The sequence below is a fragment of the Bradysia coprophila genome, chromosome II (assembly GCF_014529535.1).
Source record: "Bradysia coprophila strain Holo2 chromosome II, BU_Bcop_v1, whole genome shotgun sequence".
Lineage (NCBI taxonomy): Eukaryota > Metazoa > Arthropoda > Insecta > Diptera > Sciaridae > Bradysia > Bradysia coprophila.
In genome coordinates this window covers 5,439,652-5,459,366 of record NC_050735.1, presented here as the reverse complement: position 1 = coordinate 5,459,366, position 19,715 = coordinate 5,439,652, and the positions used below count along the sequence as shown (strand labels likewise).

At 32.9% G+C, this 19,715-nt stretch overlaps 1 protein-coding gene across 5 annotated transcripts in view; it reads left to right on the top strand.

Annotated features, from left to right (window-relative positions):
• Nucleotides 1–19,178, top strand: part of LOC119068732 (probable serine/threonine-protein kinase yakA) — a 44,755-nt gene extending 25,577 nt beyond the window's left edge. For 3 of the 5 annotated variants that reach the window (XM_037172442.1, XM_037172433.1, XM_037172459.1), the window contains 3 exons: nucleotides 10,347–10,928; nucleotides 15,391–16,433; nucleotides 16,558–19,178. In XM_037172442.1, the coding sequence (XP_037028337.1) occupies nucleotides 10,347–10,928; nucleotides 15,391–16,433; nucleotides 16,558–16,935 (2,003 nt within the window). In that variant the 3' untranslated portion in view covers nucleotides 16,936–19,178. Of the gene's footprint in view, nucleotides 1–4,565; nucleotides 5,183–10,346; nucleotides 10,929–15,390; nucleotides 16,434–16,557 lie in introns of those variants that run through there. The other 2 variants (XM_037172449.1, XM_037172469.1) reach the window with 2 other exon arrangements.
• The last annotated feature ends 537 nt before the right edge of the window (nucleotides 19,179–19,715 follow it).

Genomic DNA, 19,715 nt, shown 5'->3' with positions numbered 1-19,715 from the left:
ATTTCATTCGCGTTGTGTTAACTCGAACTCAAATGGAAGATTGATTGTTGTCACGAAGTCTAATAAGCTAAAGTATATACCATAAGAATTGCAGTTTGATTTTTGGTATTACTATCTTGAGTGTGTTCGTAGGTGTTAAATTATATTTTCAATTTGTTAGAATTATTTCGTAGGATCATAAAACCAGTTGTCTAATTAACATAAAATCAATAATGATTTATGTTGTCAGTGATTTTTATTGTCTCTCGTTGACAATTTATTTTTAGATAAAATAACGCTGAAAAGTTATAAGAGAAATTATATGCCCGCATTGACAAAATATTTCGATTAGCAATAAATTTAATGAAACGTTCAACTATTACCGTAGGTAATTGAGACCATTCTCGAATGGAACGAATATTACACGACAAGCTCACTGAAAGTGACACGGAGTCTGTGGCATTAAAAAGCTTAGTACAGTTTTCGTTCCTGATTCCGGATTAGTAGTTCATTTTCTTGAAGGACGTCTGCAAATTGACACTTAAAAATTCAAAATCTTATGGAAGTTCCATAAGACTTTGAACTTACAAATCTCAATTCGATCCACGGCATTTTGTTTCACTCACCAGGCCACAGTTTGAAGCCTATCCCATGTTCCTGATACACTAACCTGATACGAAAAACATTATTGTTCTTTGCAATTTATGTATGATACCTAGGCTCTAACAAGAGTAAACCATGTGTTTAATATATGTCGGCTGTAACATATCGTGTAGAAACTAATTTGGTGTGAGAATGAAGGTATTGGTTTCAAATGATAATCGAAAAATACACCATGAACAGAAACACCATATTAGGGACAAAGGCTGACATATCTTCTTGCAAATGTCCGTGAATCTGACATATGCAGATTGGCTTTTTAACGTTACAATTTGGCAACGGACTAAATGCAACAGTAGAATTCACCCACAGCGCACGGCTATTAGACTAAATCAGCTGAAAGTAAACTTTAAAAGACGACGAAAATAAGTCTTTCCAAGAAACGTTATTCCTAGAGTACCTAAAGACACCATTTCGCTCCGCTAAATTCAAAAACTTCGGAGTTCATGTTTACAATTCCCGTGAAATGTAAAGTGAAGACAAACACATTGGGGAACTCATCAGGGACGACAATGTGTGGTAGTTTCTCAATTTATATGCGTTCAAAATGAAGCAGAAAGTCAAACCGAATAATATATATTATGCACCTGTTGCCAAAATTGGTATTTTAACGTGTAGGACATTATTGCCCTAGCCGAAGGCGTGGGCCATAATGCCTACACGTCAAAATAACAGTTTGGCAATAGGTGCATATCATATTTTATCTGTCGAGAACAGATATATCGAGATAAAAAAAAACTCCCTAGAGGGATAAGCTCGAGATTATCGTTCTAGACAGATAAATATACAAAATACCAATCGACAAAACGTTTTAATTCAAAATAATTTTCATCGAATTTATCGCGTTAAAATGCGAAAATTCGAGTTGGCCGGCACAACAAGCTTTTCAACGATTTTTTTTAAAGATTTATTAGTTACTTTGTGATCAATACCTTAATACCTTACTAAAGTTTACCGAAATTTACAGAAAACTTACCGAAAAGTAATTTCGGTTAATTATTTGCAAATTTGAAATCAATTTACCAATAATAGGCCACTATATAGGAATTCAAAATACTGTAGGACATTGGTTTATTACAACCAATCAATTGACGGAAATTATTATTCAATCGTTGGGTTTCTTATCTGTCTCTGAAGTCTTACTTTCTAAACTAAGTTTGGTTCTAAATCTTTGACAAGTGTTACCACATTAATTTAAAGTTACTGATGAAAACGAAATTTTCAACGATTTTTCGATTGCGAATGGTCCTACAAGATTATTGTCCTCTGGCATATATATTTAGTCGAAATTTTTCTGTTTCAATAGCAAGGAGAAAGTATTTTGTTTTGAGTCTGAAGGTGAATTGGTTGTTGCCTTACCGATGAGAAGAGCTGCTATCAAATTCATCAAAGACACATTCCTCGAACAATGCATGAAAACTTTAATTATTTGTCATAAGTTTCAATGGGCCTTCGTAGCAGTGCCTAATTTAATGACTCACGCGAAAATTTACATTCTCAGAAAAAAGATTACTCCAAATAATTCCAAACAGACACACCCCCATCAAATGCTATTTCGATACAATTTCGCACAAAGTATTGACCCTCTCAAAATAGACCTTGAACAGCAATTAAACAAAATCAAAATAATTTCTTGCAATTCCTAAACATTCCAGCCAAAAAATGTGAGAAAAACAAAATTCCTAACCCCCAACAGCTTTTATTGTTTACAAACGAAATTGCGAATTCCATCGGTCTAAATCATGAAAATTAAAAATGAGAATTTTTTTTTTTGCATCCTCCTCTCTGTCTCTCGCTCGCTTCTCGCTGCCATATATTTATTTTCAATTCACTCGGTATTAATTGCTTGAACAATATTAAATTTGTATAGGCGATAATTTCGACCGATCTTACACATATTATAATGATGATTGATGCACCTTCTGTTTGTACGTTACGTATGTTAAATGCAAAGAAAATAACATAATTCTCCGCATTTACAACCGTTAAATGGCTAAGATAGGTCGGAAAAGATGAGGAAAATTTCGCGAAATATTAAATTTAAATTTAAAACATTTTTACATGCATCTCACATCATCTTCTATAATAATTACGATTTACGACCAACGATACGCAAACTGTTTGGAACACACGTTTTACGTCAAATGTTTGATGCCAAATTGTGTTATTTCTAGTACTTATGACACGATGAACATAAAAATAATTGGAGTAAACATGGGTTATTAATAGTTGAGAAAGTTATGACATTACTGTGCGCTGAGACTTGAGTAATGGTTACAGAAATAGTTTCGTTTTTCTCGCTGGTAGATTTAGGGGTATTCCAAAAATGTTCTCTCCGCATGTCCACATACTAATTATTATTTTATGCTTCTGTGCTTTAAGGATATTTTCGGCCAAATTTAAATCGGAAAATATTTTAACAGGGACACATTCCTGAATATTTACTTCTAGTGTGTTAATTAGTCACACATTCTCTGGGTACAGTGCCACAATTTATAAAGTATTTTTGAATTTATGCATTCCTATCATACCGGGTGGTCAGACTAACTAAACATGAAAATTTACCACAAAAAAATTTATTTTAATTTCAAGCGATAAAAAAGAAATGTTCAGAATCGTTTCGCATTCGGAAAATTATAATTTAATTCTGACAAGTTTTTCTCGGGATCAAATTCAAAAAATTTCGTGCATTGCACACGTTCACATCTAATTTGTACGCACAATATACATGTGCCACTCAGCATCAATGTTTTTAACATAAATTTTCCGTCTAATGATTTGAAAACAACAGCTGATAGCTCAATTTGATTCGGAATATTAAAATAGCTCGAGATTAAAAGCTACAATGTTGTTACACATTCTTTGGATATAGACGAGAGTTTCTTTTTTCTTCGTCTTCACATCGAAGAATCTATATATTTATACCCAGCGTTCATTAACTGAAAAACTTATATGCTATGGATATATGTGCGGTGTTGTTATGTATCCTATGTGTTAGATTGTGTGAATAGTGAAAATTCTACTTTGTAAATCAGTCGAAGGGAAATCAAGCTGAATTCTATTTACGAAAAAGTGTATTGAAAATGCGCCAGCTGAAAATGTTAACACATTGTGAAAAGTGTGTCATTGCGTTTCTCTTTGATTTTTCGTTTACACAAATTAAAGTAAAAAAAAAACGATTAACATGTCCGCTTCACTGTCTAATTGGAGTTGCACTCAAAACGTTTTTGGTTGCAATAACGAAATAAGAGTTCATTGGTTAGGATGATGTTTCGAGGAACACCATCAAGAATGAAGAAAGTGAAGTAGTAGAATTGCAAATGACTTTAATGAAAACACGTACAAACAATCCTAATAATTGATGGAACAATAAAAATAAAGATTCAAGTCACAAACCCCAAAAAAATACTAAACCAAAAGCTAACCAAAAGAAATGTATCAAAAAATAAAAACGAACCGAAAAGAGAAGCACTTTCATACAACATATGCTTACGCTGAAAATGAAAACTCTTCAATATCTCGGGCTTTACTGCTTCGGATATTATTATAATCTGGACGCGTGCCGAGTGTCATTACGTCACTAGTCTACTATTATCGTCTAAATGTATAAGTACAACTCTCCTTCTCCAAACGCACACCATCAACCGTCGACTCCACATCCACATGCTCAGACCACATCGAATACATTTTGTGAATGAGACGCTAAAATGTATATCCAAAAAGAATCATTTTTTTTTACACCGAGACGCGTATAATTTTATATAAAAACTTTTGATAGTAGAGTGGAGGGATAACATTAACGTAAATTTCGCTGTTCAATGTATTGGTAAGAGGGGATATCATACGCGTCGATTTTGGTACCGGCCCATCTCCCATATGCATTCCATTTATGGAACGTTCTTTAGTTCATTCATAAAACGAATTGTATGGTCGGCTCGCGCTTCAGTAGTAGTCGAAACGTTACGTCGGTTAGATGTGGGTTTTGTAAAACACAAAAAAAAGAAGAAATTTTTTTTTAAAAGAGAGACACACATCTAATGCAATTAATTAGAATTTGAAGAAAAATATATAGAAACGTGTGCGATTACGACACAAAATATATAAAAAAAAAATTATTAAAATAAAGATCGAATGCGACAGTGTGTAGTGTGTAGGAAGTGACCGTCAATAATATACACACTTAGTGTATGTCACAGAGTTCTCGATAGTAAGATTGACTATGTCTTTTACGTGATTTCTTCGATTAAAAAAAAGTGTTGTGTATTGCAAGTTAAATGCTAATCGAACGGCAAGAATACAAATTCATACATACAACGTGTGGGTGACTTTTCTTTAATAAATAAAAATCGAATATATTTGTTTCGCTCAAGTGAGTTTAAAATATTTTTTTTCCCGACAAGTTGAAGTGTGCCCCAAAGGTGCTATTTATTTATTGAATATTGTGTGGCGATTGTCTGTAAGCCAATCAAGATTGGCTGCATATAATTAAGTGATTGGAAACGCTTTTGTAGCGTATTTTTACTTCGTTACATTTATAATCCAGGTAATTATTAATGCGTCTTAGAACGGATTTATGTTTGTCTCACTATTTGCATCGATTTTCTTCCAATAAATTTTTTTTCGTTTGTGTATATAAAAACAACGCCAACAACGTGAAAAGCATATTTTGGTATTTCATGAGAGAAAATTTACGAAAGTTTTTATTTTATTTTGGTGTGGAACGATTTTCCAACGGAAAACTTGCATGTATTGAAACAAGTGGCCGTTAGAATCGTACTATATACGTACCAACAATTTGTGTTTGTGCAATATAATGTCGTTTATTTTTGGAACTGATTCGCGATAAATCATCGAGTTATTTGGGATACTTGTGTTTATTTATACAGTTGCGTCATTGTTTATTCGAAACTTTTTTTTTTGTTTGGTGGTTTGGCACATTACTTTTTTTTCGTTCTTTACTCTCGTAGATATGTACACACAGTATGTTGTGTGTTGTATATATATAGACAGTTTTATTGTTGAGATATAACAAGTTGATTTCGGTTTTACCGACTATTGGGTAAGGTTACTATTGAACACGAGTGTCGAAAAATGTTTAACACATTTATCGTTGTAATGCACTTGTTGCAGGCTATGAATTTGAGAATTCGTTTGGTTTGTTGTGATGAAATTCGGTACAGTTTGCTGTCTTGTTAATTTTGAATGTCTCCTAGCACACAATGTGCAATGGATTAATTGGATGACTGAAACTGGTGAAATTTCTGTTTTTTCATCCTTCTCATGGCAGCAAGTTGCCGATTCTTCAATCCAACTATTTAACATATTGCCATTGGTGAGTGATTCACTATGGATGCTATAAAGTACGTAACTAGCAGGCAATAATGCAGAGAAGTTTCATTACCTTAAAAGCATCGTTAGATATTACCGATAACGAAAGTATGGATACAATATTTATTGAAAAGCTCTAAAACTTGGTAATTACTGAGAATGTTGATAATTGTCAAATATTTGGTTCGTCTCTCTATTATTTCATTACGAAACTCATTGAAATTCCCTGAAAATATTTCCCTCCACCGCAATTTAACTCGTAACAGATTTAATTTCCAACAAAAGCACTCGACAAGTCCTACTTCCTTCAAAGTTTCAACCGCAAGTTTGCGATATTAATATCGTCTAATATGAATGACTCAATAAATATTTCACCAGAATTTACTTTAATCAAAATTGATAACGCACTACGGTACTGAATTTATCCCATCAGATTTAATTGGATTTTAAACGGAAGCAATTCTGTCACATTTACTGACTACCTTAAGAAACTTCATCTTTAGCGCTAGGCTTTAGTTTAAATTTTTATTTAATTATTTATTATTACGTCTGTATAGCTTCCTGACTTCAACATTTTCAAGCTGTATGCTGTGCACTGCTTACGATTTGTAACCTGTATTCAAGCATTGAAATTGTTGAATATCATATTGTTCGTTAATAAGATTTTACCTTCCAGGATATCATCTTGACAGTAATTTGTTATCGACAGGATGCTAAAAATGAACGATGAGCTCATAAAAGTGTCCTCCTATATATATATATATATCAATACATAGGTTAAACAAATTAAGTAAAACATTTTCTATCCGATCATCCGAAACTATAGTGTAAACAATAGGAGTAACAGATTTAAATGACTATATATTGTCAAAATAAGATTCTAAAATGATTTGAACAAAAATCATCGTTCAGTGTTACTGAATCAGTATTAAGGTAATCTTCGAAAAACCTCTTGTAAATTTAATATTTACTTAGATTCCTCAATGATACACCATGATCGTTTCAATAGTCTACTTTAAATTTATACCCAAAAAAACTAACTTTTCCTTTGTCGGCTACTTAAGATTTGCCAAAATTTCTTCAAGTGTTCGATTCGGATTAAATCATTCGTTCGTTCGGTTTTTTTTATATAATCGAACTATACGAAATAGTATGGTACATGGTACACGGTTCACTTAAGAAATGTTAAGTCTTTAAAGACTAAATAATAATAAAAAAATCAGAAAAACAATACACATTTTATGCATATCACATCAAATAAAACCAAATGTGAAATAAAATGGAGAAGAAAAAAAAAAACGGACACAACACAACATGCAAACGACCATGTCAATAAATTTAAAATTTAATAAATTTTATATACTTTAAGCTAATGCCATCATTTCAAATAAGGTGATTTAGTGGGCGTCCCATATTTAACAGGATTGCGGTTAAGAGTTAAATAATAACATGATGAACAGAATGAAGAAAAAAAATAAATAATTTTTTATATACAACCGAAACAAGTGTCTACAAAAAAGGAAATGTGAGAGAGATGTTTCTTCGATTTTTTTTTATGATTATTTTTTTTTACCATTCATTGGTGATATTTTTAGAATATGATCGAAAAATCCGAACAAAAATACAGATTTTTTAATTAACCACAAAATTTGTGGTTTTCAAAATTTCACAATATCCATCTTTAAACAATCTTTTACTATCTGTGTAAATTATATTGTGGCGCCATTTATACATAACACAATATACCAAAAAAAAACAACTACAACGAATCAATAAAGAAGAAAAGAATAAAAAAAAAAAACATTTTGAGAAAAACAAACGTTAATTTTCATTGTCAAATCATGATGAAATAATCAAAGTAGAAAAAAATATCTTCATTCGTTCAAATCGTGTAACTAAATATTTCTCTCTTATTTTCATTAGATTTAATTTAAACTTGTAAATCTTATAATTACACACACGAAAAAAAAAACAACAAAGCCACACACATCGAATAATTAAGAAAAATCTTATCCTTCCCTTTTTGTCCATATTATAACATTCGATTTAGATAAGAGATCTTTTAATGCACACGCGCATGTCTAATGGCATTAGGTTTGTTTGCTTCTAATACCATATTGATAAAATAAAGCGCTCTTCAAACATTATATATATTACAATATATACAAAAGAAAACACTACCGAAGTGTTAATTGAGTGCTAACCGTCGGCAATTCATTTTTTTTAAAGAGTTTCTGTATTTAGAATTCATCCGTCAATGCATTTTGTTTGGTTTACCGAGAACTGGACTGTGACAGGGAAAAGTTATAATAAATGGGTTTTAAAGTCCTTGACCTGGTGATTTTTTGGTGATCGAGCAACAAAAGGATCGACATCGCTTTTCGCTATATTTATTTTGTGTTAGTTGAGTAATTTACATTTAATTTTGGTTTTATGTTGGGAATATCAATTTTAAATCGGCATTTAGCACTCCTTGGGGATTTTGGAAATTTTAGTTGGTAAGGCTGAAAAGACACGAGCAATTTTGCGTTGATGGGATCGACAATTATGCTGCATTTTTCATTGTTTAGTCTATGGTGATTCACCATTGGTGAATATCGGATAAGAATAGAAAATGCAGCAAATTGTCGATCCCATCAACGCAAAATTGCTCGTGTCTTTTCCCATAAAATCAAAGTTGGTCGTGTTTTTTGTCACGAGATCATTTCATCCAAAAACTTAGAGCTCAAACGTTGAATTGTTCGATGTTATACAGTTTAATCTAATATTTACTTGTGAAATATATACTGTACCGCAAGTGCATCAGTAACAGTCGCCTTTTTTCAAAATCCATTATTTATTAATCGTTAATCTGTAGAATTGCCAATTTCATTACAATTCTCCAAATTGAACTGGAAATGTGTAAATTAGTGACGAACTTTTACCGTACACAATTTCGATTTATAATAATTTAATTTGTCAATCCCAACAGTTGAAGCCAACAATCAAAATTGATTTACGTATTTTTAACGTCGGAATCGGATCGTTTAAATAATTCAAATCGAATTCAATTCAAATGAAAATTGTTAGACCATTCATTCTGCGAACGATATACGTGACCTATTTAACTCTCTATAATGCCAATTGTAATCGCATTGATAATACGATTCGATGAGGAAATATCCGATAACTATTTATGCAATAATCTCTATCTCTAGTCGGATCGGGATAAGGAAATATGTAAATGCATCTATATATGCTATGCAGGGCAAATGTAGGGAAAAAGATGCGTTCCAGAAAAATATGAAATATTTAAATAAATTGGAGCAAGAAGATATAAAAGGACTTGTTATTTTCGCATAATCCAATTCCAATCGTTGCAAACGAGGAATTCAATTTATTTCTTCTTTGATAGCAAAAATATTTGCCTAGAAAAACTGTATATTCCAATTTTAAATCAAGTAAAAAATTCTTTTCGCAGGACTTTCGTTCCAGTATCTCCAACAATTTTCGAAAAACTATTTTTGGTAACATCAAACCCGTAAAAACTTTCGCCTTAGAATAAATGTTATTGCATCGGCATGTTTATGAGCACCGAAAGAGCTATTGCCCATATAAACTTACTGATTATTCAGAAAACAAAAATAGTACAGGTGCTAAGTGCTCACCTATTGTTATTTTATTGATAAATTGTGGAAGAAAAGTATAAAGAAGAATAGACTCAGTATTCTGTTTTTTTCGTTTTTGAAGTGCCGGCGGCCAAATAAGGTGTGTAGTGTGTGTGTCGATTATATAGAATTTCATTCAAATTGATTTTTTATTTATTATTTATTCGGTAAACATTGAATGTATAAAATCGGTTTCGTTCGGTCATTCATTACATTCAATGGCTTAGAACATTGATAATATTCATTCTCTATCGAATTGTTCATTAAAATCGAATACAATTTCAGATGCACAACGTTGATAATATCCGAAATGGTTTACACTTGACTTATATTATGAATGGAACCCTTTCGTTTCGATATACATTAAGAACAGAAAAGAAAATGAATTGCCACTGGAACGTATTATATGTACGTTATACACAATAAAAACGATGACCCATATGTTTGTTCCCAATTAAACCGAGTCAGAGTTCAATTGTGTTAAATTAATTAACGACACTAAAAACCAATTTATCTTCTGAGATAACCATTTTCAATATAAACATACATTTATGTTTTCGTAATTTTATCAATTGAGATCGTACATGGAACAACATTTTGCTGTTCACATCGTTTGAGAAAAATTGTCGTCTTTAGCGCTTAAGATGCATACATCACATATCAACTTAACTGATCGAATTATAGCAGTACATTGTTTCTAATTTCGTTTTTTCTTTGTTTCCATTTACTTAGGCGGCGTTGCCCCTCCTGGACCAGCAGCGGCCATGATCATGGAAGGATTGGAAACTCTTGTTGCGCCACCACACGCATTTCTACTGACCGAATCGGCTGCAGCGGCTCATTTTAATGTGCTCAGCTTTGACAGCCTACTGAAAACGGCAGCAACAACGTCTTCAATAACCACAAACAATAATAACATATTCACGGCCAACAATAACAATCACTTGAATCATTATCATCTGCATCATCATCAACATCAGCAGCACCAACAGGAGCAGCAGCAGCAACAACAGCAACAACAGCATCATCATCAACAGCATCAACATCATCAGCAACAGTTACATCATCACCATCAGCAGTCCGTCGAACAATCAAACACAACGTCGGCCAACAATAATAACAATTGTCATCCCCATCTGAGTTTGTTGACGAACGTTGGCGATACAGTTATCACCGACACTCAATCATCGGTGGAAGAGTCACAGACTGTTTCTGAGTCACAAACGGGTGATTTGAATACACCTGTAACAACGTCCAGTGATATACCATCCTTTTTCGGACCGTCGACTGTCGTTGAACCACCACCCATTAGTGGTAAGTTTCCATTGACGTTATTATTTTGGTTACAGTATTTTTTCGCAATTTCTACCTTGTTCTGCATCCATTTTAAACCTTTGCAATTTTCTTTGTTCGGTAAAATTTTGATACCGGAGTCGTTTACTTGCAATTCATCAGTTTTCACTGCTGGTTTCTAAGATGTTTTTATGAAGAAATTTAAATTTAATCGAAATTTGAGCAGCGAACATCACTAACAACAACGATATTTGAGTCTGAATGCTATACCGTATAACATCATTAAAAGCGCATATACTCTCATATTCAAAAACAATTTCTACGAAGACAGCGACTTGCTTCTTCCAACGAAACAAAATATTTTTGATATGTTAGAACTATAATGTCTGCTAATTCTCACATCGTTTTCCATGAACAGCACAATGCCTCTGAATAAACAAATGATGTATGTAATTCATAGCAGAAGAAATTCGGTTCAATAATGAAGACTTAGTCAACTAATACGACTGATCGAAATATTCATAGTCGTTATATGCATTCATGATGAGATAATTTGATGTGACTGTGTAGACTACGATCATACCGATACGATGGAAGTTTTGTTCTTTAAAAATTTTTCCCAAAAATAGCAATCCGTATCAAATGCATGGATAATAATAAAATCAGTAATTTAGCACCAGATTACACATGTTTTACGGTCGCAGGAACGTTCGTCAACGTTTAACGAAAACAAACAATCACTTTTTGCTACAATAAAAGTGAAAAAGCATAATCCAAAAGTATCTCTTTAAAATCCGACATTTATTTAGCTGACAAAAGTCCACCTACACACGGTTCGAAACGCCACGCGTTGACAATATTTAACCGCGAGAATGAAAACAATTTTTTTTTCGGTTCTGCTCTCTTGTTTATTTTGATTCAATATAAACAATTTGGTGTATACTCCATTACGACGTGTACGGGTATAACTGGTATGAAGTGATGACATTCAATGTGTATAGTATTCGGACCTTATACACGATATTATATTGAGAAGTACCGAGATGATGATTAAAAAAAACAGAAAAAAAAAGTTTGTCTTCAAGACTTAACCAAATATTTAAGATTTTTCTCTTTTTTATGTTAGGGATATCGGTGTGTATGCTTAAGCATTCAAATAATATCCAAAAGACAAAAACGGAAGCTTGCGACTAACAATATTTAGAATGTTAATGTGTGTGCTCAATCAAATTCATTTTATTTTAGAGATTGATAAAATGTAATTCTTTAAATATTATCGTCCCGGATTGTGTATGCGGAGATTTGTTTTCCGAAATTTATATGTCGAATATTTTCATTTATTATGACAATTACGTGATATATACATGGGATGGTATTATCTGGCGCATTTTATGTTTGAATCTAGCAATGCTTTTGCCAAATTAATTTAATATTTCAAAAACTCGAAAATGTATACAGAAAAATGAACATAATATATCGGAAGAGTCTTGAAACATATTATAAGCTACCCGAGTTGACATTATATCACCGAGTGACTATGGAGGATCATTTATCATTTTCAATATGCAATCGTAAAATATATGCAAAACAATTTATATTAACAAAATGTACGATCCGAAGTGGAATGAGCGATGCAATTTATTTAGCTGGATTTTATTGTACACATATCCTCTTAAACATTCGACCATTGATTGTTTGGATTGTACATATTTATAACATTTTCGTTATATGACTTTATAAAATGGACAATGTGTGCATCTTCATAATATACAAAAAATAAATTTTTGGAAAACGACATTGTTTCCTTCGTCTGGTCGATTTATTACTGGAAGGGGGTGGAGTGATGTATTGGACTTTCCGAGAATAATTCATTTGTTTCATCATGTAATTGGCAAAATGATCTTGCCAAAAAATATTGGTTATTTTAAACTTTACTGGAGTCATATTAATGCAAGACGAAGACAATATTCGTCATTCAGATTATATGCTTGTATCAATTTGGGAAGACAATTCATGTTGAGATGATAAATCATTTTCTGGTAGAACGAGTTTTATTAGTTGGAAATTGTTCGGTCTGTTTGGATTTACAACTCTTAGATTTATTAAATGAATATTTTTATGTGACCTCGTCGAACGAACGAATGGAATAATAATAAAAAAACCGCCAAGATACAAACATCGATCGGAGTAATTAAGTATGAAATGTAATTACTAAAAAGCTTTATACGTCGCGCATATACATAGGAAATATAAATTTATCGACGCCACTCGTTGATTCAGTTTCGGTTACAGTATTTTGTCAATGAAACTTTTTTTTTTAAGAATCCAATCAAACATTGTCCGCATTATGAAGGTTTTAAACACCTGATGAATGTCTCTCGACAGTTCATACAAACCAATAAAATAAACAAAATAAAAACAAAACAGAAGAAAAAACGAGCCTCAAAAAGAAAACAAAACTCAAATACCACCGCATGCTATTTAAATTAAAATTATTAATAAAACGCCACAACACCATTTCATTCATTTTTTTTTATACACACATAATGAGTCACTTATAATTTATCAAACGACATTTTCGATGGCAGAGCAAATAAACAGAATCACAGCTTTGGTAATGAGGTTTTTTTTTGTTATGTTTCTTCTTCTCTACATCCGAATATACGTATATATTGGTCAGACTTCACAGGCAACATCAGTTGACTTTATAGTGGATTCATACATTTTCTTGTAAATTCTTTTCGACATTCATTTCAAATTAATATTTCAATAGACCAATGGAAACGAAATGGAAATGTGACAGAGTCATATGAAATGGGACGCGCAAGTCGTTCACCAAACTTTGTCGTCTTATAGTTAGATAAATCGGCGAACAGTAAGAAATGGCAAGCATATTTACAGTGTTGTATTATCAGATCTATTACTTCATTATGATATAGGTTATCAATATCAGGGTGTTATCGCCACAAACATGAAAACAATCACATGGGGATCGTTATCTCCGATTCTTATTTCCATTCTGTAAAAAAATGTTCATTGGCCAAACAGTTCACCGACAGAGTTACATATGAGTCTGAAAAATGTGAACCATTGCCGGTGAACCGTTTTGCTCCAACATCAATTGATACATATATATAATTCATTTTGAGGCTGGGTCGAAGAATTTAACGAAATTAAAAATAATCGCGAGCAAAATTAATTGCTTGTTAACAAATTAATAGGTCACAAATGGTTGATATATAATTTGGCATTCAGAGTTTAATTGCGGTGTGACACTTTGGGTAATAATAAATTATTTCGTTTAAGAATGGTTGGTATATTTCGGTGGAGAAAAGAAAAACCGAAAATTTTTCATTTTTTAGTTTCCAGTCGGATGATTTATTTGACACATTGATGTCATCAGCAGAAGTTATTATTTCGACTCGCTAGCAAAACGGCTGATAGCTGTAAATTCAACTGTAAAGTAAACAGTAACGGTTTTAACAGTGGGAATGTTGCTTACGTTCCCAATTAATTACTGGAGTCTCCCAATTAACTTTTCTAGTTCCAGGAACTAATTTTGGTAGAGTTATTAGGAACCAAAGTTCAAAGGCAAGGTTTTGGACTTGTCATTCGACACATACAAATTTCAATTAATTCGAATAAATTTACGCAACTCAAGAAACAGTGAATAAGATCCATACATTACACTCTATATTTTCCTCAGTACCATGAAGAACTTTTTTTTTTTTTCAACGACATACCTGGAACTGCATATTACGTTTCGTATTTATACGGCTCAAGACTTGACTCAAGTCCAATAATTTATAAAAAGCAGTGCACATCGAAATATTCAGATGGCTTAATAATGTTGGAGATTCTATCAACGGCCATATAAAACAAAATCAAACTCGTTATTTAACCGCGCGAATAGCTTCTCAAATCTCAATTGTGTAAATAAATCGACTCTGAAACAACATTTTGTATTTATATGTTTGTTTGTTTATGTATGAAATGACACACCGTTTTCTTTTAGTGGAAACAATATTGTGTGTTTATTATATGGGATGTATAGGGATATTGAGACGTTTGTTTCACGTGCTGTGCAGTTTTTAATGTACATTTGTATAATATAGAACATCGAAAATCGATTCAATTACCACCATGACGGGTTTCAACTTTATGGTGTGCATCCCATTTGAGAGCAGTGTTGTCACGCAAAACAGTTTCTGGAACTGATAATATATATAGTTTCGTTAAGCGGAAATAAATAATCAAAACTTCTCTCTCTCACTGCATTTTATATTACTGCATTTTATGCAGCACATATGATGTCGATATGAACGTATGACACGAAGTAATGATGTTTACTCATATAAGTTTTCGAACGATAATTTCTTTAAATGAACATTTTTAGGTAGAGTTTCCTTTCACTGCGAAAAACAATAAAACATTTAATCAACCAAGCACAAGGCACCCAACTAAATGTTCCATTAATTTGCAGGCTCCATTGAATCCGAAGAACTCTCACTGGAACCTCAATCTACATCCAGCCCATCCTGTCGAAGTCTGTGCAGTCCGCTGAAGGAAGAGCGCAGTACACCCACCTCAATCGTCAAAGAAGAAACAAGTAATACAAGTAGTGCGAGCATGTATCCACATCATAATCATCATCATCAAAATACCCAAAATGACACACAACACACTCAACATCATTCACCACACATACAAACCCATCAGTCACCCGGTAAAGTTTCTTATCGTGGCATTTTTACCACAACAGGTAGCCCGAACATGGGCTTGGGAACAGCTCAAATGAATTCACCGCAAATGTCTGTAATGCCGGGTCAAATGTCACCACCATCGTCGGGTTTAAGTGGATGGGGCTTGCCGAGTCCCGATAAAACGTTATATCAACCGCCACTGTTTGGTATTCTTGGACCGGGTCCACAGAATACAGCACAAGCTCACTACGCTCCCCACAATCAAACATCCCAAACACCCTCGCCCATCCACCACTATGATGACAGACCGCATCATGTTGAGTTACTATTACAACCGACAAGCTATGGCAGTTGTGTGCCAACGTCAATGTCCTTAGATATGGACCAAAATTCTGACATTCAGTACAACCGAAATTCAAATTGCAAACAGTGGTTGGACTCGCCAGCCGATTACAATTCACAGCATTCGTTCGTCGTTCCTGGTCCGTCATCAGCATCGTCATCGGGACTGATACCAAAACAAGAGCAATTCTCAATGGGTTGTTCGAACGACAGCCAAATAATGCAACAAAACTACAACGTCAATGTACAGCTGGCTCCGTACGATCCATCGACGAGTAAAGGTCATGAAATTCTGTCACAAGTGTACCAGCAGAGTCCGATTCCACTAAAACTAGTCCCAGTCAAGCCACGAAAATATCCAAACCGACCCAGTAAAACTCCAGTTCATGAGAGACCGTATGCGTGCCCGGTGGAACACTGTGATAGACGATTTTCCCGATCCGACGAATTGACGCGTCACATTCGGATACATACCGGACAGGTGAGCAAATTTTTTTTTTTTGATTTTTTGTCGAGTTTTTTAAATAGCGCTTTCGGCTGCCACACCAACATTGATCTTTTCACCAATTTTATTCAAAAATTATTTTCTCTTTTTTTCCGTTCAGAAACCATTTCAATGTCGAATATGTATGCGATCATTTTCCCGTTCCGATCACCTAACCACTCACATAAGAACGCATACTGGGGAAAAACCGTTTTCCTGTGACGTTTGTGGCCGAAAATTTGCCCGTTCCGATGAAAAGAAACGACATGCAAAAGTTCACCTAAAACAACGCATCAAGAAAGAGAACAAAATGAACCAGAACAATTCAAATAGCCACCAGCAGCAGCAGCAGCAGCAGCAGCAGCAACAACAACAACAACAACAACAACAGCAGCAGCAGCAGCATCATCACCAGCAACAACAACATTTGCATCATATGTTGCACCAAGATCAAGATATGATTCCAATTGTATCAACGTCGAATACAACTAGTTTGTAGACCGAAGCCCAAACGTCGGTAGATATTTTGCGAACTGATGGAACGGTTAACGATCAAAGTGTAAATCAATCAATCGAAGATAATGATCAGAACATTTTCGTTCAGTTACCGAACGTAGTCGCAGTGCCACAATTATTGCACACGGCTAGTGTTAACGATGCTGATCTTATGTTAACCGATAGTAGCAACGGTGATGATCAACGTGTTGTTATTGTGCTGTTTATCCAGTAATTTCAAAAGAGTTGTGTGATTTAGAAAAAAAATGGTTGTTATGTTGTGTTAAGTTTTACGAACATAACAAAAATTGAATGTTGTAATTGTCATAACCGTTTCAAGTAATTGTGATACCTTTGACCATCAAAAATCGGAATGCAGCATTGCGGTGAGTTACTTTATATTTTGCACAAATCTTTGGTAGGATAATCGAGATCGGAATTCAGTCAGAATTATTTGTTGAATTATGTTTGGAGTTCTTTCGACTATTTTTATCTCATAACCATCCTCAAGTTCCTCTAGTTAATCTTTATTCTCTTGGCATAGCGAACGGAGAAACAGTTATTGTACGATCACGATGTGACGAGTTATTCGATGATATATTACAAGAGGCAGACACAGACGACAAAAAAAAAGCTTATCGTTTGATGAATAACTAATTTAATATTCAAAGACGAAGACGAGAAAAAAAACCGACCGACACACACAACTATTCGGACCTATGTTGATTCGGTGTTTGATCTTAAATCATGTTCTATTACATCATTTGACCAATATTTCTTGCCTGGTACATCTAGTTTACGTTGAATTTCATTCATAATATTTGTGTATTGACATCGGAGAATCGGTATAGAGCTTCATTCATAAAAACCAACAGAGACGCGATCAAATCAATTCATCATCTTCAGCGAATTTACATGACAATAAAGATGACTGGGCCTTTTTCTCACTCATTTTTTTTTCTGTTAGCATTGCTCAGAAAACAATTTTATTTTCTGCGAATTCTTGCTCAAGAGAAGAAAAAAAACAAACGATCCACCGTGTACAAGACAACACAAAAAAAAGGAAATAAATATTTTCGTTATATTTACCACACCTCAACCAAGACTAAGCCACGATTTTTTTCTTCCATTCTTTCATATAAAATTTATAACGCAACCATCTGATCTGACACATATGAAATTATATTTGAGGAAAAAATATCTCGGTGATAATAAAAATTGTGATTAAAATCTCTCGTTGGGTTTTTGTTGTTGCTTCTTTTGAACGTACCATTGAAATCTGTTCGAGATGATCATTCCAACGTATATAGATATCTGCATGTATACAAGCAGGTTTTTTTTACTCGTCTCGTCTTGTAGTTTAGCGACAATTTTACTAACTAGCAAGAATTTTGCTCGCAAAGTGTTTCTGATTCTGCAGAAGCACGATTCATAAGAACATCTTAGGCAGTATACTGAATCTATCCACAGCGAAGTATGAAGAGGAGTAGTTTGTGGATTTCAATTTAATACAAAGTTATTAAAGCTGTCCTCGACAGCCGTGGCACGATTAGTTAATCTGTTTATTCTATTGTTTCAAAAATATCATTCATTGTTTGAGAATCTAGTACTTCGTTAGATTCATCAATTTTGCTATAAACAAGGGAACACTAGCCAGTGTTATGCTCTTTATTTCATCGATAACAAAATGTCAATAACAGATAATTTTCGATGTTACACTCATTGAAACGTCAAAATATTGTTCTAGTTTCGTTTATCATCGCACCGGAGAATATTTTAAGGTCATTCAGTTTGACCTAACATGTTTTGAAGTAAAAACCTGAAAATTCAGCTTGAGGTGTCGTAAGACAGAAAACGAATTCCTTTATCTATTCCGCAAATAGTGACTGACTGACGATTGAAATGCTTGAAAGATTTGTTCGTTGATGATTTAAAGTTCCATCGATATGCATTTTTGGTAGTGAAATAAAAAACCAATCTCCCAGTGAGAGCTCAAATCTGTTGAAAATGTGAAATGTTCCATTCGCAAAATATCGATCGATGTTTTCTCTTTTAGATAAATAAATGAAAAATAAAAATATTTACAAATTTAACTGAATTGTGAAAACATTTAAAACAAAACAACGGATATATATTTTAAAAATATATATTTCATCTCTAAAACTGTGATCTCAAATTTATGGAAGGAAGAAAGTTGAAAAAATTATTTAAAAAAAATAAAATGAAAAAAAAGAAATCATGAGAAGTGTAAAGAACAAGAACAAAACTATTAATGTAGAGTATTTAATTGTTATCAATATTCGCATGAAGTTGTAAATTTAAATGATTAACAAAAAAGAAAAACTAAATTGAAACAAGATTTACATGAAAATTTCAATCAATCGAAATTATTGAAAATTAAGAAAATAATTTCTAAAAAAAATAAAATTATTAAAACGTTAGATAGTTAAAAACAGAATTACTTTTATTTAAAAATTTAAAAAGCGAACAAAAATTCTTATTTAAATTAAATTATTTAACTTTTTCTTTAATTATTGTTAGTTAAATTTATTAATTATTTTTCATTTTTTTAAAAAAACGTTTTTAGTTCTAATATTTTATAATTATAATTAATTTATTAAAAACCAATCGATGCTTCAAGACTAATAAAAATTAATTATTTTTTTCGTTTAATTTTTAATTTATTTACATCAAAACAATGAACTAACAATTGCCATCATTTTTGCCATTTTCCCCCCATAAAACCATAGAATAGGAATCAAAGTTACTAAGCACATTCTTTGT